Source organism: Austrofundulus limnaeus, unplaced genomic scaffold (genome assembly GCF_001266775.1).
Source record: "Austrofundulus limnaeus strain Quisiro unplaced genomic scaffold, Austrofundulus_limnaeus-1.0 Scaffold1, whole genome shotgun sequence".
In the NCBI taxonomy this organism is placed as follows: Eukaryota; Metazoa; Chordata; class Actinopteri; order Cyprinodontiformes; family Rivulidae; genus Austrofundulus; species Austrofundulus limnaeus.
Genome location: NW_013952403.1, coordinates 769,644 through 792,118, shown reverse-complemented (window position 1 = coordinate 792,118; position 22,475 = coordinate 769,644). Strand labels below are relative to the sequence as shown.

At 36.0% G+C, this 22,475-nt stretch overlaps 1 protein-coding gene across 1 annotated transcript in view; it reads right to left on the bottom strand.

Moving 5' to 3' along the window:
* The window catches only part of diaph2 (diaphanous-related formin 2), a gene marked incomplete in the record, with an annotated part of 345,782 nt that extends 325,074 nt beyond the window's left edge, over window positions 1–20,708 (bottom strand). Inside the window, 4 exon segments of the mRNA XM_014003088.1 lie at window positions 859–1,035; window positions 2,407–2,439; window positions 19,696–20,043; window positions 20,667–20,708. Of these exon segments, the coding sequence (XP_013858542.1) occupies window positions 859–1,035; window positions 2,407–2,439; window positions 19,696–19,779 (294 nt within the window).
* Between the last annotated feature and the right edge of the window lie 1,767 nt (window positions 20,709–22,475).

Here is a 22,475-nt window from a genome sequence, read left to right as displayed (position 1 = left end):
AGACTGCGACCTTCAATATTCATATGTTTATCTGGCAGTAATATGAACTGAAGACACTGTTTTTTTTATTTCATGACARTGCTGTCACATTAAAAATGCATGTCTTTGTGCCATCACTAGAGTGAGTTTTAATGAGCTCTTACATAATGTGGACATCCATTCACAAAACTGTTGTAGTTTTCAAACTTAAACTAAAGTGAAAAAAAAAACACTTTTTTTTTCATTAAAGGCCCTGTCACACTATAACATTTTAGACAACATATACCAACTTGTTATTTGTTTTTTTTTTACTTATTTTTATGACTAAATAACTCATAATACAGGCTATATATTTAATCTAATCATTAGCATTTTTTTTATTCCATATTCAGTGTAGACATCTTCAAAGTCTGACAAAAACATAATAGGTTGTTATTGTGAGACAGGGCATTTACACAAATAAATTTAACTTTTTATTTTGGATGGGAGTTCAGTATCCTTCCAGTTTTCATTTAAAACTGTCTTTTATGTTGTTTATCTGTAAGACCTATAAACCCTAATATCTCGACAGGGCAATATTCTGCAGGCAAATCATTGAGTCTAACAATGAGATGTTGCATGAAAGATGATAGTTGTAAAGAGAAATAATTACTATTTTCTTGTACCCTATCTCATCAGCAGTAAAACTAGAATTTATGAGCACTAATAAATTAAACAAGCTTTACGAAGTTACTATCTAWTCATGACAGCATTTTCAGGGAACATTTAAAATGTTAACTATTTATTCCTGTGTGGCATTKGGAGGCATAATAAACCTGTGGAGTGTTAGACGTGAATCTATACAAGGAACGAAATTCACAAAAGAAACAGAAAGCTTACCATCATCTTTTCAAAAAGGTCAATGATTTCTTTTTCCGAGAGGTTCATGGATCTCTCATCAAAAAGGGGCTGCGGAACAGGCAGCTCGGCTTGAATAGAGCTGGGATCCGTTGGGTGCTGTATGAGAGGCTTCTCCTTCTTCATCCCAGTTTTCCTGAAACTGGTGATACGATCCCGCTGAAAGAGAACAGTGTTTGATATATTAAAATAGTGTAAACAATTCATGAACTACGTAATCAAAGATAATTTGAAAAAAAAAATGGTTTAAGGTGCCTGGAAACTAAACTTTATGTTTCCTCACATTAAAAGTTCATGTGTCCTGGTGTCACCCACAATTTACAATAAACAGAAAACCCTGATGTTGCGGACAGCTCAAAACGTGTTGCTGTAAACAAAAAAATTTTGCTAAACACTAAAGCAAAACTCCAAAAGCAATAGACATTTTTAATGATTTATTTTGTACTACCTAATTAATAAAAATTGAAAGAGTTATTTGTTGACATAAACTATATGTACTCATTATAATTAGAGGTGAACTGATTATTTAGTTGACCAATTAATTGGCTAATATTTGCTGGATTTTAAATAATCACCCACCAGCAACACTCGTGTATACTTTGCTGATAAGCAAGCAGAAAAATGAAGATTCAGCTGCTGTTATAACCAGCTTACTGCAACCTACAAACTTGGGTAACTGTGTTCTGATTTTGTCAGATGAAAAAAACATTTTGATCAAAAAAGAGAGTGAGAGAGATCAGCAGTGTGTATCAGTCGATACGACCTCTTTTCAGAATGCAGTAGAAAGCTAATAAGAAAAATACTCACCATCCAATCCTCCAAATGTTCTAGTTTGTACTCATGTTATTTAATTAGTTCCAATATTTCAACTTGCTTTGTTAATTTCATCAGTTATGTAATGAATGCAAAACAAAAAATGTACATGGATCACATGCAGGGAGTGGATGTTAGTCGTATTTAGTAGAATGGAAGGAGATGGCATGCTAGACAAATTAACATGAATTAACTGAAAAGATAAACATATTGAAGACATAAATGATGTCACTAATTAACATGAATTTATTGAAATATTACTACTTGATGGATCAAACATACTATAAGCTAAAGATTCAATCAAAAGTTTGGCAAAAGGAGTTTAAAACAAACAGATGTAATCAGAATTGTTACTGATAATTAAATCTATAAAGTTATATCTATGTTCTGTTCAGAAAGAAAGCCTAACAGTGCTATATAAAAGTAGCATGAAAAGCCAAATCTCATTTTTACAGTATTACAGAAATACTCCAACCAGTAAGACAGATTATGTCTTCTGGGTGCTACTGCGTAATAACCCAAAAGTCACATTTTACTGTAGCAAATGTGTGAATGTGTAGTTTAAGATGTTTTTGCAAATAAATTCTATGTTCCCTTTTTTGCAGGCACATTTGATCCATCCATATATTTCAGATAAATGTTCCATGCAGTCATTAACAAAACATGAAAACATGTCAAACAAAACTAGTCACATCAAAATCAAACCAAGCACCTTACCATATCATCAGCCAATGTTTTTATGTGTATGTTCTGTTGGAGGGAGGGCACAGTATGAAAAACAATATTCAACAGAAATAAAATTAAATAAAAATACTGCCGAATGCTTGGTTAGTGCTCCAATTGAAGTGTTTTCCCATAGTGTCCTCACTGTCTTGTTTGCCTATGTGAAACCAATTTAGGTTTCCATTGACATGCATGCACATAAAAAGAAACAAAGCAAAATGTCTAAGATCCACAGTAGGGAGTGGTGGATCTATGACTAGTTTTAACACCTCTTATTTTGTTGCATATAAATAAGCAAACCTTGAGTTTGTACATGTGGATATGAGAACACTTATGATTCTATGAAGACATTTTAAATAATTGTTCAGGGACTGATATGTGAATACCCCAAGGACACTTTAAAAAACAAACATAATACAGAGACAAAAAAAGATACCCACAGCCACACCTGTTCAACACCGCAAAACAGGCGTAATCCAATAAGTAGCACACGGTCTGAAGGCACAAAAAGTTGTTTTTTTGCTGTGACATTTGTTCTAAAGAGCATCTCTTGTTGTGACAGGGACCACAAACGATAACACCAAAACTTCAATCAAGACAGATGTTTTTCTTCATCTCAGACACAATAAGAAAGGCGGATGCTACAGGGTTGTGGCTCAGCAAGAGACGACCATTTGAAACACACCTCAAACGGGAATCGGTAACAACCTTGCCATATGTTTTGGCGCGAGGCTGTAAAGTACTAATGAGTCGGGAGATGTGGGGCTGTGATGGTCATAAAGCCTGCCTCCAGCCGTGGATTTCTCCACTATTCTAATCAAGAAACTACTGATACCGGGGCGTGCAAACAAATTGGCTTTAACCTGCGCCTCCCTCTGTGCATCTCCATCAGCTGTCGCTCCTGGCAAGGCAGTGCAGACACACTAACTACCGTATCTGTCACTACTTTTGTCGACAACAACTGATCAACAGTTGGGAGCTGGCGCTATGAGCTGTAGAAAAGTGGCGGTATTCTGCAGGTTTCGTATGCTGCCCGAGATTTTATTTGAAGTCCAGAAATCAGTCATGTCATATTCATCATGCATCATGCAAAGAGGATTCTGCCTGGTGGGTAATTGCCTCACTATTCCTGTGCGGACAGGTAACCACATGAGCCTGACTAACTTAGACATCAGTTCCTCTCAGGCACAATTAGGTGCATTTATTGTAGCTGCATCACTACTCACAACATCTGTAAAGCTAATAATTTGACCTGAACAACAACTTTTCCCATTACTAACTCAGAGCGTATGTATCATTAAGCCCAGCATTCTCTGGCAGTCGAAAACTGCGTGAAACAATAGCTAATTTACAGATAGAGTACTTAAACATTTTCTAATCAATTTAACAACAATCAAACCACTGTTTGGTTAATTGCCTTGACTTGAGGGCCTTTCTTCGCCCATTATCTTGGCAACATCGCAACATTGCAATTAAACACCTAACAATTAAGCTTGCATGTCCTCCGGGCTTCTGCTGCTTATTAAAGTAAACTTTTTCATCATAATAAATGTTTATTACCACACACATATTTCTCTAAATAACCTAATCAAATTAGCTTTGGGTCCCTCCTTAATCAAATATGATCATCACTCCATGCAGATCCTTAAAAATGAAAACGCAAAGCAATATTCTGCAACTTGAAAGCCAATTTGGGCACACAAAACCATACCAGTATGCATATTTCACACCATAACTCCTAAAATTAATATACCAACCTCAAATGAACAAGAAACATATCCTGCTTTTGCTCCTTGTGTTATTGAAAATCCTTGCCAGGTGGTGCRTGTAATAATATGTCTTCTGAGATGGACAGAAGAGAAAACGTGTTTCAGACTGACTATAACTCTGCAGCTTTTAAAGAGAAGCACTCAACTAATTTAACTAGAGCATCTGTGTAGTGGCTTTTTAACTCACTCACTGGAACTGTCACTATAAAATCACAGGCCACAATGCCTTTGTAAAACGAGCAGAGAAGATTAGATTTTTCTTTAATTAGTCCTAATAATACAAGATAATTAGTCAGAGTTAGCCAATGTTTGCAGTGAAGACTGTAATTCAATGTTCACCTGACAGTTTTTGGCAACTTTTCTTATCTAAATTGTTTCTGTTGAATCCATTATTGAATTCTGCTAACAAATATTAACCAATTTGCAATATGCATATATGACAAAGAAATTCTTTTTAGTTTAAGAAAAATTGTCATGTATTCATGTTGTTAGAACATAAAACCCTGATAAGTAAACTTTAGTAATTAAGCAGTCCAGTTCAGCAAGAGAAAAGTTTTTCTATAGAATGTTAAATTATTTAATTACCCCAAAAAATTGGTCATTACTACACTGAAAGTGCTAATTATAAATGTGTCCTTCAGTTTAATATACTTCTTTATATATAGAGCTGGGTATCATAGCCAATTCTCTAAATCAATTCTATTTCGATTCATAAGGTTCTGCATCGATTAATCACAATTCAATTCGATCTGTGCTTTAATAATAAAAATGGTTCAACTGTGATGCAAAATACRAATTCACTTTATTTTTCATACACACACACACACACACACACACACACACACACACACACACACACACATATATATATATATATATAATATGCACATCAGTGAAAATAAAACCCAAATAAAAACCTAAGAAGAAAATACAGCTTGATGTGTGACTGACACAATACTATACCTCAAAATGTGATGATAATTCAATAACACAGTATAAATTAAAATAGGACATAACATGCACTGTTGGTGAAAGTAAATAATGTCTATAAGTGGTTCACAAAATGGTACAGGAACTACTGAGCCTCAGTCAGAATGACCTCAATTCAGAAAAACACTGAGAGGGGCTTACGTCAGCATTTCTGCGATGCTCTGTTTCATTCACTTCCACTCAGATTGGCACAATTGTCAGCACTCATTTTTCAATTACAAATGAGAAGTGGCATGATTTGTGTTCTGAATGTAAGTTTAAAGACCTCAGACTGTTGCTCCTCAATATTTCACCAGGGAGCACCAGAGCACCTACAAGTAAATGGTAAACAACAAATAAAAAATTCATTTTAATTTGTTAGTTTTTATCTAGAGATAAAACAAAATAAAAGGAGATTTAAAGTCTGTTTAAAAGTGAATGAAGGCAAAACTCAGCTTMCATGCATTAACGAGTTATGTTTCCTAGTCACTGTCATAATCATTGAAATTACCTCATTTATCAWTGTGTAATTTAATCAAATGGGCAACATTTTCTCTGTTATGGTCAATTTGAGGGAAAGGCATCAGGCTGCACTAAATACTTTCTATGTAACTGAGTTAGATCAACCAAACAAGTTCAATTACATGAAAAAAACCTAGTTATACTACTTTCATTGGCAGTCTTTGTAAGTGTAGAGGAAGAGCTAGATATCAAACTGAGATGTAGCAAACTGGCAGTGATCCAGTGAACCAGAGTCGGTTTACATGTAAACACAGAGTCTAAACACAGATTCGCAATGAGGTGCCTCTCTTTTCTAGAAACATTTAGTGAAGATTACAACATATCATGCAGACAGGAATTAAAGTCATTTTATAGAATACGTAAAACTAGTGACTTTTGATTAACAAGACCTTTTATTCTGCAATGTTGCCAACTCACTGAGTTACCAGAGAAACAAAAAGAACGTAAACAGGTGTAACATATTATTGATCCTCATAAAAATGCAGTTTAAGAGAGCACATCAATTAATAGTACGCAGAATGCWACTTCATGTGCTTACAAACTATGAACATCCAGATTTTAATCACCTGGGGCTTTTTTAAAWGCATAAAAAAGTATTTTTAGCCTCAAGCTATTGCATTTCCACAGAAGTCTAAATTACAAGGTATATAAAGCAAATGAAGTCTATTGATGTGTATCTCTCATCACAATACCTGCCACCAATCAAACAGAACYGTATAAAAGAAAACTAAAAAATATACTTTAGATTAGGGTWGTGTATTGGCAAGAATTTGGCGATACGATACATATCATGACAGAGGGGTCACGATACGATATATCCCGATATATTTCAATACTGTAAACAAGGCATTTTTTTTATTGCGATATTTTTGGTCCAAAAATTCTATTAAATAAAAACCTCTTACTGGAAAGAAAAACCAAAATTCTTTGTCTCAGAAAATTCTAATATTACATAGACATACTTTTGATACATTTAGCTGTGTTCTGCTTTGTATGTGTTTTATTTTATTTGTTTCATATTTCATCCATGTTTTCAATTATTAGACTAAATTTGCCAATAAATAGTTTGAAAATTTATTTTTTGCAGCTTTTCGTTTTTTGTATTGATTTACAATATGGTCAAGCTGCTGCACACAGAGTTTCTGGGATCAGCTGACCTGCATCCAGAACCTGATTTGTATACTGTAACTGTGGGTCGAACAGCAGGGCAGGTCCCGAAGAAAACCAGTTAAGAAATTGAGAAGCTAAACGAGTTAAACCGTTTTTGAAGCGAACACAGCAGGATAAAGTATATGGACTTTGATGTGATCATCAGCCGGACATTGAGAGCAACAGACAGAGTTTTATGTCACCGGGAGGAGTGCCGAGCTCGCTCGAGGTGATAGACGCATGCGCTTTATGCGTAATGTGAAAGCTGACTACAGTTGGAAAAAAGAGCGCACAAGACACTTAATTTGGCTTAAAATACAGACATTCTGACAAATAAGTAACTGTTTGTAACCTTACCTCAGCTTAGAAGGCAGAGGGTGTCGGTATTTTCCGCTCAGATTCAGCTAWCGGAGCATGAAGCTAATGTTTACTTACAATGCTAATGCTCTGCTACTCTCTGGCGCTCAAAAGGTARAGGAGCCAAATGGCTGGCTCACTGCTGCCAACTAGTGGTCCGAGGCTGAACTACAACATAAAAATGAACGGCTGGCAGGAAAGTTGACATTTTAAACTTTAATTAAAAAATCGATACAGGGCTTTAGAATATCGATACAGTATCGGGAAATGAAATATCGCGATATTTCAGTGTACTGATATTTTCTTACACCCCTACTTTAGATGTGTTTATATAATACACTTCTATGAAACTTTCATTGAGTTTGATGTTTTTATTTTTGTGTTAATAGATTTTGTTATTACCTGAAAACTAAAGGCTTAGTCTCCCAGTTTTGTACAAGGATTTTTGGGAACAACCAGCAGAATTTACAGGATGTTTCTGTGCCACAACTGGARAAATGAGATCTCTGTCAGTACTAAAGCTGCCTTGTTCTGAATCAACTGTAAGAGTTTTGGAGAGGTTTAGACACCTAGCTAATATTGAAATTTCATGGACCRGTTCTACCGCACCACTCCTGGAAAATTTATATTACAGAGATTAAAAAAACATGCTTAAGGGACTTGTTTACTAAGACAAGTCCTCATAAAATGACTCAGAGGTCCTGCACAGTAGCACTAGAAGCCAAAGCAACATCATCAAGTTTAAAAGAATGAAGCTGTGTKAATTTGATGATGAAATGTTGCAAATACTTACAGCCTACATTATTTAYCTCAAAGATTTCATTACTAAGGAGATATATGTTACAAAATTCACTGATAAAATAATGAAATTTCATAATGTTTTTCATAATTGCTTGTTTTCTGCTTTTATGTTTTGTTTTAAAATATAATAATTATATAAACTTGGCCAAAATGTCTAAGTACTAGAGATGCAAGTTATCAATTTAACCTAATGGTAGGTTTTCTCTTGTGTCAAGAGCGTCCTTCCATACATGAAGGGATTTTTTTTTTCATATGCTAAATTTTAAAAAAGAGGCACATCATTATATTCTAACAAGTTTTGGTGCGAGCTGTATTAAATGCTGACTGAATAAACAAAATTGTGGACTTCTCACACATTATTGAACTTGGACATACAAAATATAACAGGAACCTTTTAGGTTGCTGAATGTTAAAAGAAAAGAAAAGAATAAAATATGTTAAACACTTAACCCATCTTAGACAGAGAGATATATAACTCTTAGAAATTTATTATTATTATCTACATTTAGGATTTAGGATTTTCCCCTGATTCTTTACTTTTTGCTGTCTCCTTGTTGTTGCAGATTGATCTGACTATCTGTGTCTAAAATAAAATTTAAAAAGATTTTTTTTTAAACTCTAAGTGGGTGTAACTGGACTCCCAGTGGAATCTTCTTATCTTTGGGGCAACATAAACATCCTATACTCTGTTCTCCAGAGTTCAGAACTGGTGCTTGGTTCTGTTGGACCAGCCAGCCTGGTTCTGAAGCAGGTGGGCAGGGCGYGTTGTTCCCTCCCTCCAACTCTGTTTGTTTGCAGCTCTATGTATAAAGATTGTTGTTTTGACTAAAACTCACTAAAACTGATAAACATGCTGAAATGCACGCCTAAAATCCAAACACACTAAACATTACAAATATTACTAATTTAATTACATTCTCCTGCTCTCACTGTCTCTTCATCGCCRCTGAACTTAATTCAACTTGTGTCTTATTATTTTGTTCATCCTATAAGATTTTTGCTGCTTGGTAAATATCTTTAGGCCTCAATCAGAAAAATAGATCAGGAGGTTCATATTTTTTGGGCTAATGAAAAGGAGGAGACTGATGGCGGACTGCTGGGTTTTTTTCCCCATAAGATTATTGGTTGTGTTTCCTGCTCGCGACTAGACACAAATCAAGTTGAGCAGTCATTAAAAAGAAAAAAGTCGTGTGAGCCATTTATCAAATCTACGCTTTTACTTGGCCTATAAACACAATTTTAAAAAGGCTTAAAGTTTGAAGTCTCTATTTTTGACTCAAATCAAAACAGAGTCACAGAGAGGGCGTATCTTTCTGGTCAATCTAAATAGACGTAATTATTTAATCGAATGGAGCGGATTTTAATCTAATAAATCATTATATGACAATTAATTGTAAGTCAATTAACTGTTTTCATCCCTACTTAGTCACCTACCAGTGGTGACAATGAGTCGGACTGAAAGTAAAAATCTAAAGTGAAAAACTCTGGCTAGATTACAAAGCACGTAGCGCAACACCACAGAAATGAGGAAAGACGAAACCACCAGATACTGTAAAACTTCTAACCAAACAAAGAAAAATCTGTCTCAAGCATAGAGCATCATGAATGGTTTTATGATTTATAGTATAAGGGAATGGATAAAGAACCAAAATGAGCGGGGGCCTCATAAGTGGGCCTATTGCTGTCCCCAAAAAGACACTGAGCTTTATTCAAACCTTCGCGTTCCTTGGATGCAGGACACAAGGTTAGAAACTGTGTCATGTCCTCTCTCTGACTGCCTTGTAAATTAATTTGTTCAAATACAGAAAAGCCGTTTTCATTTAAATTAAAAAAAAATTGCTAAAGAAGAGGGGGTTAATAATATCTTATTGCAGCCCAGGCAATGTTTATAAATCAATTTTTAAAATAAAGTGTGCTACATTTTTTTTTAATTAAGCAGGATATAGACTGCAAAAGCGTTTTGTATTTCAGAACAAGCCCTGGTACTGTTTTTAAGTGTCCTAAAACAGCAACTGCTGAAAAGGGGAAGCACACAAAAGCTAGTCCAGCAAGATTTGAATGGCTCCACAGTGGCCAACTTGACCATGTGACTGCAGACCAGCACAGAACTGCCTTCAGGTTATCTCCCTCTCAGATAAAACACATTTTCAAACACTGTCTAAATTAGGCTTGAAAAGATACAAAACTATTAAAAAACAGGAGGGGGGAGGGGATATTATGGTCTTATTAAACAGTTCATAGCATCAAATACCATGTATTTAAAGTCCATACAGTGCTAAAACAAATATATTGAAAATCCATTTTAATTTTGTCAACTGCTGACATGAAAAACATTTGCTGGTTGCTGCTGAGTGGCTGCTAATGATATTAAACTTACTTAACTACATAGTGAGAGATTCTGTATTTAGCAGAGCTGGTTAGGTCTCTGGTGCATGGTAAAGAATGTGTTTACTGAGTTACTGAAATACAGCAGAACTGAAAATATTTCTGAAAAATGTGACAAAGTTTTTTAAAGAAGACATATCATGCTTTTAAATCCTTCTTTTTCACATTTAAAATCATTCAGTTGGGATCTATATAAAGGGGAACTGCAATGCTTAGTCTGAATTCTTCCTTATTGTAACTCCACAAGCCCTGATGACTAAATGGTAGTTGGTAAGTCCATACCCAAGAATATAAAGAGATATCTTTGCAGCACAGTGAGAGACTAAATTCTAATTTTCTGCAATCCTAGAGACTCCAAGAACACAACAAAATGCATTTAGCATCTAAAAAAGTGGATTTTGTGTTCCTTTTAATGTAGAGTAACACAAGGTAATGTGATTATTTTATTTCAGCACTTCTATCTGGCACTAGATTATACAGAAATTATGTTTACAAACATTCATATGGTAAACTGTCAACTTATGTGATTCAAATAGACAACCAGGTGATTTTTAGCACTTTAGACATTGTTAGAAAGACTAATACCTGGAGTAAACCTTCAGTAATGAAGTGTTTTGCATTGTATTTCAGTCTAAATGTCATGGAGAGATACCCACACTTGGAATCAGTATTTACAAAATGTATCAAAATAACCTATAAAATATTTCAAACATACGCTTATAAATATAAATGAAAGCAAATGACCGACTTAGACAAACAATATTTTTATATAATTTAGTAAAATGAAACACTCAGGATATCCTTTGATATAAGTAGAGTTGCAGCACAGGCAAATGTGTTCATCTTGGTTACATCAGACAGTGAAGGAACTTAGTCAAAACAACCTCCAATTACAAATCACCAAACTGATGCATTTAACTGACAATATCATAAGAACGACTCATGTATAATACATGAAAAGGTTATGAACTAGCGCACAGATAATGTTGAATGCACACATTAAAAACACGYAGGCAGGACTAACTTCAGAGTTTAATTAGACCAGTCTGTCTGTCAGTTTTTTTCCACAGTTTGACTTAAGCATTCTGAGCTGCTTCCTCTCTCCAACTTCCTGAATGCCATTATAGCACTAACACATGGCCTGCTTCCTGCCGTTTTTAACACGTCCTCCTAACACAGCTGTCCCTATATTTTTTAAATACCACATTATAAAATGCATAACTTGCACACAATGCAAAGCATGAGAACACGTAGAGACTGACCAGGACGTAGTCAATAAAGAGTGTGAAATGTCTGACAAGCTGACAGCTCATTCGAACCACATGCTAACACAACTTAAAATAATCCCTCAGGTTTTCCTAAAGATCTTATATCAAAGCACTGAAATCTTCAAATGCCACAAACGTCACCAGAAACAGAACAGTATTCTATTAAAGATGATTTACAGTGTGTTACTGCCAAAACTGTCAAAAGCATAACGATTTCTCACTGTCTAAATGCAGATTTGACTCCAACTCAAAGTTTTACATTTCTAAATTTGGAGTAACTTGTAGAAGGTGGGCTTTTAATGAGAAACTTATTTTATGTGCAGAAAGACTTTCCTTCAACTTCGTTATTCAACCCTTTCTCTTTTTKCACTGTAGTGATGTACTGATAGTCGTTTCGAGACTAAAAAGAAAAAATTCAAGTCTACAAATGACACATTACTATACAAACTCAGTGCAAAGACGTTATTAAGTTTACTTATGTTGCAGTTCAAGTATCAAGGCCATGATGAGAGGAAGCAAAGATAGTGATCAACAAAACAACAAAACTGTGCTGCAGAACATAACCTTTTCCACATTACAGTGTAAATCAAAATCTGATCTGTTACCAACCTCTGAAACTCCTTTGCAGTTGGCAGGCATTCATGTTACTGTGAAGAGTCAAACTGGTAGGCCTATTTTTACCGATAAAATCTTGTGAAACTTAGTCTGTCTGCTAGCTGGCTGTCATCATTTAGCTTTAATGTAATAATCAGCCTTGTTTGTAATGTTATAAACTAAGTTATGTTAGTGGATTTTTGATAGGAAAGCTTTTTCCCTAAATCAATCCTTTAATTATATTGTGTTTCGTATAGTTCTTTGGATGTCAACTATTTGATTATTGAAAAAAAACTCTTTAAATTGTTATTCATAACGTGATTTGTATGCACCGGTTTGTCATTTGATCTTATGTCTCTGCCTCAATTTTCCTTCAACTGTTTCTACAGTCGTCCCTTCACTGTTAACAATAGCCACTCAAAAGTTTCTCTTTAGTGCTGTCCTTTTTTAATCAGTACATTATATGGTGTTGCTCTATTTTCTCAATTTTATATTTGCATTTATCTTCTCTTGATCCTTTCCTGTGTACAAGAGTTTCACATAAACAATCTGAAGCCATTCAGCAAGTTTTTCCACCCATATTACATTTTTTGTTTGTTTGTTTCAGCATGGACCCACATGTATTTCTTAAGAGGTAAGCATAGAAACCAACCTTACGATAGCAAATGAAAGTCACAGTTCTTTTTTATTATTATTATTATTATGGTGATTAAATATATTTATAATGATTCTCTAAAGTTACCAAATTGACTAAGGTACTCACAAGTAAATAATTAGTTAATCTGCAATGCAGATCTTTAAAGAATACATTTCAAAAGCTCCTACATCAACACACCAGTCTTATAAACTTATGTGACAAATTACATTAAGAACAAATGATACATGTCTTTTAAAATATTCCARATTAGTTTATATGATTAGAATTTTCACTCATCAGAAATAAACTAATTAAAAAAAATAGTAAGAACAGTATGTATATCTGTAATCAATTTTTAGAATAAGACAAACAAGTTCAAGGTTCAAGTTATTCTAAAGTAGATTCAAGTTTCATAAGTTAACAATTTGTTCAATTCAATATAAACATGTTTASAAATCTAAGCACGCCTATTTGTAGTACATATCCACAAAGATTATGATTTTATGTTGCAAATAAAAGGTGATTGACTGAAGTATTGACGAAATAACTGGTGCAGATGGAGAGCCAAACTCTTTCCTTCTACTGTATATTTATTGCTGCCAAAATCTATCCCAGCACAAAGCTGTTACATAAATTCAGTGTTCCAGTTAAAACAGTACATCAAACATGAGCATCAGTAACCTTTTTTCCAGCATATGCTCACATGCATGTTAGCTATATTGACTCTCAGTGTGCCTTTATTAAACAAAATACTAAACAGGCACTACCRTATATGGAAAACCAGATCTGCATTTAATAAAAGTTTATGTCAGAAGATACAAAACTATCAGTACACACCATGCGATAGTGTGCCTTTTTATGGTAAATGTCACTGACCCATCTTACTCACTTCTTAACAAATGTGTAAGCTGTATAATAGACAATTTAAAAACATGTAAATTGCTAAAGTTAACAGTGGTAGGTTTAAGTAAAACAGCAGAAAAAACTTTGAATGTCCTGTTTAATTTTCATGTTGTAGGTTGGAAATACGGTCCAACATATACTGCCCCATTGTAATTCAGACAGAGTAGGAAGATTCTTCTCCCATTTCGCACTGTCAGGGCATTTTTTACTCTGGTATGCAAAGGCAGAATGTTTCTTTCTTATGTCAAACCAGCTCCACTGAATTCTTTTAAATGAACACATTATGACTACCTAATAGCAAAGAATATTTTCATTTTATCTAAAAAAAAAAAAGGCAGAATAGAAGAGAAAAGATACAAACCACTGACAGGTTTTGGGATTGTTTATCTCTGAACACTATAAAGGTATGTGAACGTCCTTGGCTATGCTGAGTATCTCTGCATTATGGGCTTGTAGCCAAAATTGTGCTGCTGTGATGTAATCGAGCGCAGTGACTTGTTGAGTAAACACACAGCTTTTAGTGTTTCTCCTCTAAAGCTTGACTTGATTTTGATGAAGGCAAATTGTGGGGACAAAAAGTCTTAATCACAATCTCTCGTTTGCCAGTTGAGTATTTCTTTTCTCGCATGTATTTACGATTTTTAAATACCTTTTTTATTACTGTTCTGCAAACACACTTGAATCTATGGTTTACAGAAAGTCAKCTTACAACTGGGATAAACAAAAAAAAGAGGACAAACTAAGGCTCCACCCAGGGATGAATGATCACTTCCTCCCTCATTTCAGAGCCATGTAGAGATTTTTTTGCAAACAGCTGCAGTTTGGGCTTCAGGAGGATTGAGCAACAGGGAACGTGCCCGCCCATAAGTCTGCTCAATGAAACTAAAAAGCAGTCATCTTACACAAACTACTCAGAAGGGATTTGGTAAGCGGTGAAGTCATTTGAAACTTGGGAAGCAGGATATTCATTGCACGCTGTCCTCACAAGTTTTCAAAACAACACCCCGGCTCTGGGAGAACATGCCACTTGAGTTCACTCTGGGATTTCCTGTCTGCCACTTATTATCGTCAAACTTTCCTCTACCTTAAGTTTACTCTAAACAACTGGCAATTTCAAGTTTCCAACACCCCACTCAGATAAACAGCAATACATTTTCTCTCTGTTGTATGAAGGCTTTAGGACAACTTCATATACAGGAACAAAATGTTAATTAATTCAACCAGTCAGACATGCGGTCAGTCTCTCCTACCCAGTTGAGATTAATATCTTCTTGGTATTACTATGCATCTTGGGTGATCCAGCCCCAGATGGATGCTTTAAGTTCATGTGGTCACAACTGGTATTTTAATGCATCTCCACARTCCTACTTTAGGTCCAAATAAAAATGGAGCCTATGTCATACATCCAAATGTTAGCTTGGCTGTGTTTCACCAGCAGGAAATCTCATCTCAGTCTGCATTCTTTCTGTGCAAAGGGTGCTGCAGTGGTCATACACACTCAGTCTGTAAGTTCTTAAAAGTGTTGTCATAATCCAGAGAATAGGTGATTTACGTACAGCATCAATGTTAGTGAAGATGCCCACATGTCACAACAGTAAACCGACTGTAAGAAAACAAATTCAAAATGTAGCCTTTGCATAAAATGCCGAACCAATATACTGGCTTAAAAATAGCTGCATTTCCATTGCAAATGTGTGCAAAACGTTGTCAATATTCTGTTAATGTCGAAAAAACACAGTTTAGCTACTGCGGTGTTCCTATTAAGTAAGAAATGCTATTAAAGTCACGAGTGAATACGTTTGTTCTCGCGATAAGTCATTACAAACATGGTGGCAATGGATGTAAACACATAGCATATTGCTACCATGGCATTAGCGCTCATCATCAGAGGAGACGTTTGCGTCTTATCGAGGCTTTCGAGCGACAAGCCCCTTATACTTGGGAGCGGCTACGTATGCAGCGTTTTTTGGGAAATTGTTGTCAGTGAGTTTACTACTTTCTTTTAAAACTTTGTTGATTTTACTACTACTTCTACTTCCTGTTGTCTTCTTCGTCGTCATCTTTTTCGCCAGTAGAAACAGCCAGGTGTTGATCACATGACTCCCGTGACGAAAAAAAAGTGTTTCCATTGCGGTTTTATGAAACACACCAATTTCGATAGGGCCGAAAAACCACCCCATCCTAGCACAAAAACATTTTGTTGAAAAAATAAAAGTTTTTTCGAAATTGACGTGTTTCCATTGAGCAAATTTATTTTCGGAAATCTAATTTGTGCATTTTCATGGTCAATGGAAACGCAGCTAGTGTGATACAATAGTACTGTGCAACAGAAATTAAAAAGGTCTTGACATAATCATACACAAGCCTAATAAAAACCTAATCTTAGCACAGTTTATTCCCACTCATGATAGGCATACCAGGATAAACAGAGGTACAGTAAACTGTCCAAGAACATATTCACTGCCTGGCCAAATAAAAAGTCACCACCTGGTTTTAACTAAGTGCTATGATGTGGGGTGGCTGCAGGTGGTCAGGTCTAGGTTCAGCAACAGGACGTGTTCAAAGAATGAGGTCAGCTGACTACCTGAATATACTGAACGACCAGGTTATTCCATCAATGGATTGTTTTTCTTCCCTGACGGCACGGGCATATTCCAAGGCGACAATACCAGRATTTATCAGTCTGCAATTGCAAAAGTGGTTCAGGGAGCATGAGACATCATTTTCACACATGAATTGAATCCACAGAGTCCATTGAGAATCTTTGGGATGTGCTGGAGAAGGATTTGCACAGCGGTCAGACTCTACCATCATCAATACAAGATCTTGGTGAAAAATTAATAAAAAACTGACTGGAAATAAATCTTGTGACACTGCAGAAGCTTATCCAAACAATGCCAAAGTGAATGCGTGCCATAACCAAAGCTAAAGGTGGTCCAACAAAATAGTGTGTGTGTGGCCTTTTCTTTTTGGCCAGGCTGTGTAGGTTTGCAGGGATAAGAAATAAAATACTTTAAAATGACCTCTCTAAATACAACCACCACCAAGGTACACCTGTTCTTACAAATAACAGTAGCTGAGAACCAAACTATCCATGACTGAATTCCATTAACATTGTTAATTGTCAAAAAATCACAATGACAAAATAAAAAGTAACAAACATGACAAAAATGCTGTTTGCAATTATGTATAATTTAATTAGATTGTGAGAAATTATCTCAAAATGTCATTTTGAAGTTTCCAAGAATCCGCTTTTCTAATCTAATTTTAGGCAAACTAATTACATCTAAACGTGATAGAAACAGTTGAACATACAACAGCAAGGTAAGAACTAAGTGAATCAAAAAGTCAATACATGGAGATGCTGGATTTAAAAGTTGTCCTGGAACAGGCTGACAGGGAAGCTCGTCTCATTCTAGGCTTCAACTTCTGAGTCCACGTCAGAACTACAGCGGGTAAAATAAGTATTGAACACGTCACCATTTTTCTCAGTAAATATATTACTAGAGGTGCTAATGACATGAAATTTTCACCAGAAGTCGGTAACAACCCAAGTGATCCACACATACAAAGAAATCAAACCATAAATGTCCAGAAATTAAGTTATTTGTAATAATGTGGAATGGCACAGGGAAAAAGTATTGAACACATGAAGAAAGGGAGGTGTAAAAAGGCATGGAAAGCCAAGACACCAGCTGAACTCTCTCAGTAATTAGAAAGCAAGCCTGTCCCTTGTCAGTGAAAATTAATATCAGTTGGTTCAGTCCCAAATGATGGCCAGGTATCACACAAGAACCATCTGATGATGGGTAAAAGTAAAGAGATCTCTCAAGACCTTTGCAACCTTATTGTTGCAAAGCATAATGATGGCATCAGTTACAAGCCAAGGACCACTTGTGGAGAGCTTCAGAAAGACCTGGAATTAGCAGGTACGTTTGTTTCAAAGAAAACAATAAGTAATGCACTGAACCACCATGGCCTGTATGCACGCTCACCACACAAGACTCCACTGCTGAAGAAACAGCATGTTGAAGCTCCTTTAAAGTTTGCTGCACAACATTTAAACAAGCCTGTGTAATACTGGGAGAATATAGTCTGGTCAGATGAGACCAACATTGAACTGTTTGGATGCCAGAATACACATCATGTTTGGAGGTCAAATGGCACTGCACATCAGCCCAAAAACACCATACCAACAGTGAAGTTTGGAGGTGGGAACATCATGGTGTGGGGCTGTTTTTCTGCATATGGTAGTTGGCAAACTTCAAATAATTGAAGGAAGGATGAGTGGAAAAATGTACAGAGACATTCTTGATAAAAATCTGCTTCCATCTACCAGGATGATGAAGATGAAACGTGGCTGGACATTTCAGCAAGACAATGAGCCCAAACACAAAGYCAAGGAAACTCTCAGTTGGTTTCAGAGAAAGAAACTAAAGCTGCTGGAATGGCCCAGCCAATCACCTGACCTGAATCCAACAGAAAATCTATGGAAAGAACTAAAGATCATAGTTCGTAGAAGAGGCCCAAGAACCCTCAAGATTTGAAGAGTGTTTGTGTGGAAGAATGGGCCAAAATCACACCTGAGCAATGCATGCCACTAGTTTCTCTATACAGGAGGCGTCTTGAAGCCGTCATTGACATCAAAGGCTTTTGTACAAAGTATTAGATAAATTTCAGTAAGTGTGTTCAATACTTTTTCCSTGTGCCATTCCACATTATTACAAATAACTTAATTTCTGGACATTTATGGTTGATTTTTTTGTATATATGGATCATTTGGGTTGTTACYGACATCTGGTGAAAATTTCATGTCATTAGCACCTCTAGTAATATATKTACTGAGAAAAATGGTGACGTGTTCAATACTTATTTTACCCGCTGTATATTTACGTTCAGTCTCTGAGAATGATGTAAAGCACCTAATAAAAGGTTGACTACTGGAAAATGAGAAGTGACATCATGCAAAAAAGCTGAACAGCAGTCTAAGTTTCCACACTAATCTCACCCACAAACATTTTTTTTTTGTCTTTGATGAAAGAGTTACTCACTGCCTATATTCTCTGGCTGCTGAAAGCATGGTGGCAGTGGTTTGTTCTTCACACTGTTTTTAATGTGGCAGATGTTGGTTCCAGATAATCAGGACAGCAAGACACACACACAGTCAGCACAACTGAAGTTAACGTTAAAAAAAAGTTTCATACAGACTTCATACAAAAGCCACAACAAACAGGTAAGGTAATAGTTCATCCATACAAAAAGTGAGAATGATACCCAAGCTCAAGTGATGACTCTAGTTTGTTYCCTATCTGAACACACATTTCTCTCTCTTACTTGAACTCTGGAACCAGGCCATGCTGATGTTGGCACAATAAATGAAACATATGCAAACTGTTGCTTTCAGTTGTTATCTCACACACACACYGGCCCCAGGAAGACCAAAGTTTTGCTTTATCAATCAGACACACTCACACTGATCATAAAGCCAGCACTGACACCATCCACGCTGTAAGTCGCCTAGTAACAACTTTTYTGTGTATGTGTGAAAGCGCACAGCATACAGGTCCAGCTGTCACAACAAGAGTGCTCTTCAGAAAACTTTCAAAGGGAGCATAGATAAGATAATCATATGATCCACTTAGTGCCTTGAAAAGTGAAGCACTCAGTGGAAAAGTATCTCTTTTGCTCATATCTAGCTGCTATTAGCCGCTCTATGTTGGGATACATTAAAAAGTAATAACAACCCATCAATACCTCAGCCTCATCCATCACTGAATGGAAATTTCCTGCGCTGACAACATGCTGTTTTGTACCTAATCAGATGTTTTAACTTCAAAACTTTCTGCAACTTTCTCAATAATTGTGGATTTTCAGGGTGTGACTGTTCACTTAATCTCTACTTCTATGCAACATTKACTTAAATACCTACCAGCTTTTTGTTTTTACCCTCATCCTCGTTGGACTTCTTTTTGGAGGGTTTATTCGGGTCTTCCCCGCCGCTGGCTTGGTCCATTGTAGTTTTAGGTCAGTTCCCTTTTAGAAATGCTTCTCCTCAAAAGTTGTGCAACTCCAAAAGTAGGCCTTTCACAACCCCTCGCACGGCAAAACATCCAGGTTAGGTGTTCTGAAGATTCATCCCGTTCAAWGGTGGAAAAGTTGTCCGACTCCAAGCACCATTCAGATGTTGCAGAGAAGCCTGACTGAAAAGTGAGGTGTGGTTTTTTTGTATGTCCTGTTCTCTCCTCGGCGCAGCGGTTAAGTCAGTTCACACAGCTGTCTGAAAGAAGCACAACATTGAGTAAACAACAATTAATAACTCCAGAGAGAGCTTGTTTGGGCGTTACTGTGAACAAATGTTCCTGTTCACACGTGTTTCCCTGCATAGGCTTGATTCAAATGTAAAGTACACACCGACTATTTTCATACTATGGAACACATGATGTAAACAAACGTGGCTAGAGGTTAGCTAAAACTAGAACTATGGAAGCAAAAAGCAACGAGTTGTAATTTTATTACTATTGTAATTTATTACAGAAAACAAACTTACTACGGTCTAACTTCTTTTTAACGAAGTAATAACAGAGTTGGCTGCTTTGACAGCTTTACCGAGCAGCGACCAGGGCGTTTTTCAGCTGATAATACTGTCATTAATCAGATTTAATAAAAGACTGACATAAGTGATGACAACAAAAAAAAAAAAATCACCGTTGTTCTCTGGGCTGGGAATACTTAACAGTGCTGTACACTTAGCCAAGAAAGAGACGAGCGAATATGACAACAAACACTGTTTGCTTTAGCTGAAACATTAAACACACTAATACATATATCCATGCCGTAAATTTCAGGGCCGAAAATAAATTAAACGTTAAATAAAACTCATAAATTTCCAGCCGAGCTTACCTTTGGCAACCGAACTTGAACGCCAGGCCCACAGAAACCCCGCCCCTCCTTCACTATGATTGGGCTATTGGGTTTTCCATATTTGGAAAGCTCGGACYCTATTGGTCAGGTTTACTGGCAGTCATGGGGTTGGCGAGGCGTCGAAGGGGCGGAGAATAAAATGACGTAGAGGTCAGTCTAGTTCCATGCTGGAAGTGGATGAGAGAATCAGTAGTAAGAATAGAACGTGAGGTGTCTGTTTTTGTTGTACTCCCCATCTCTGTGTGAGAGTATAAACAAGCAGTGCCTTTAATTAGTTTGCTATATGATGGCAAATTGCTCAATTTATTTTTATTATTATTTATAATTATTTTTATTTTTTTTATTCTGCTTAGGAGAAAACAGCTTTGGGTTGTTGATGTGAAATGATGTGGAATAGCCTAGTGTTAGAAAACAGTCTGGTCCCAGTTACCAGATGATGTCTGATGTGTCTCAGCAAATCAACAAAAGTAAATCTAAAAATTAGTGTCAAACCTAACAAGTTTTAACAGGTGGGCTACTGTACGCTGGTGCAGCTTCTCAGTCATCCAGGACATGGCAAATCCCCAAAAATATGTTTTAAAAAAAGAGAGACTTCTATTCTGTAGTTCTGCATTCAGCTAAAAAGTTGTAGTTGTTTTTGTTTGTTTGTTTTGTTTTTCGTTTTTAGTTATGTATTTCTTGGAAGTCATATCAAGCCTGATTTTTAACTTTGTCATATGTTCATATACTTTTATTCCCAAATACTGCATTATCGGAAAAGATTTGTCGTGGTTTCTAGTTCTTCTGCAAAGCTAAACCAACAAGCTGATCTTTTTGTTTAAACAGAGTTGTATTACAGCTTTTTAAGCTCTTTTTGTGATATGCTTTAAAATAATCCATTTTGCACTTAACAAAGCCAAATAATCACTCAAAGTGACCACTCAGTTTGAAATTTGCACACCAGATAAATATATAGACACAATTTATATGATAGATAATTAGATAATAGTATGAATGAACTAATACATGTACACCAGTGTTTCCCAAAGTTGGTGTCGGGACCCAAAGTGGGGTCCCGAAACATCAAGCTGGGGTCCTGAAAAGATTTTCTGAATTAATTACATTTTTGCCTTAGTTGTTACAAAGGAGTGAGGTTTGTGTGTTCAAAATGGATAAATGTTGTATAATAAATATTGTTACTATGCCCATGTTTAGTTGACCTGATACAAATGTTTATCATCCAAAAATAGTTGGGGGCACAGGTCTCTGTTGCTGATATTTTGTGGGTCAAAAGCTGAAAAGTTTGGTAACCACTGCCCTTTAGTTCCCAAAGTTGGGCTTGAGACCCAATTATGGGTCATGAAGCACCTTGGATAATCTCCAGAAATCAATTTAAAGGGTAATAAAATAATTGCTGATGTAATATTTTCCCTATAATTATTACAAAAACACAAAATAAGTATAAATAAGTATTTATATTTGTGTACAAGCTGTTGAGATTGTCAAAAAGCCTGTGTTTTCAGGGTTATTAATGAAGTTTATGTACTCCGACTAATAATATTTGAGGTCACAAGTTTTTGCCATGGATATTTTGTGAGTCAGAAGACAAAAAGTTTGGGAACCACTGATGTACACTACAACTATCCAATATCGCCACAGCAGGCTTTTTTATTCAGTTTCACTGGGACAAACTGTGCCTTTCCATTCAATCGGTAAGCCTTAAGGAGCAGCCATACAGAGCTGTACTTACAGTGCTTGATTTTACTTACAGAGCACTCTAGTTTAATGTTACCTTCCTGACCACAATAG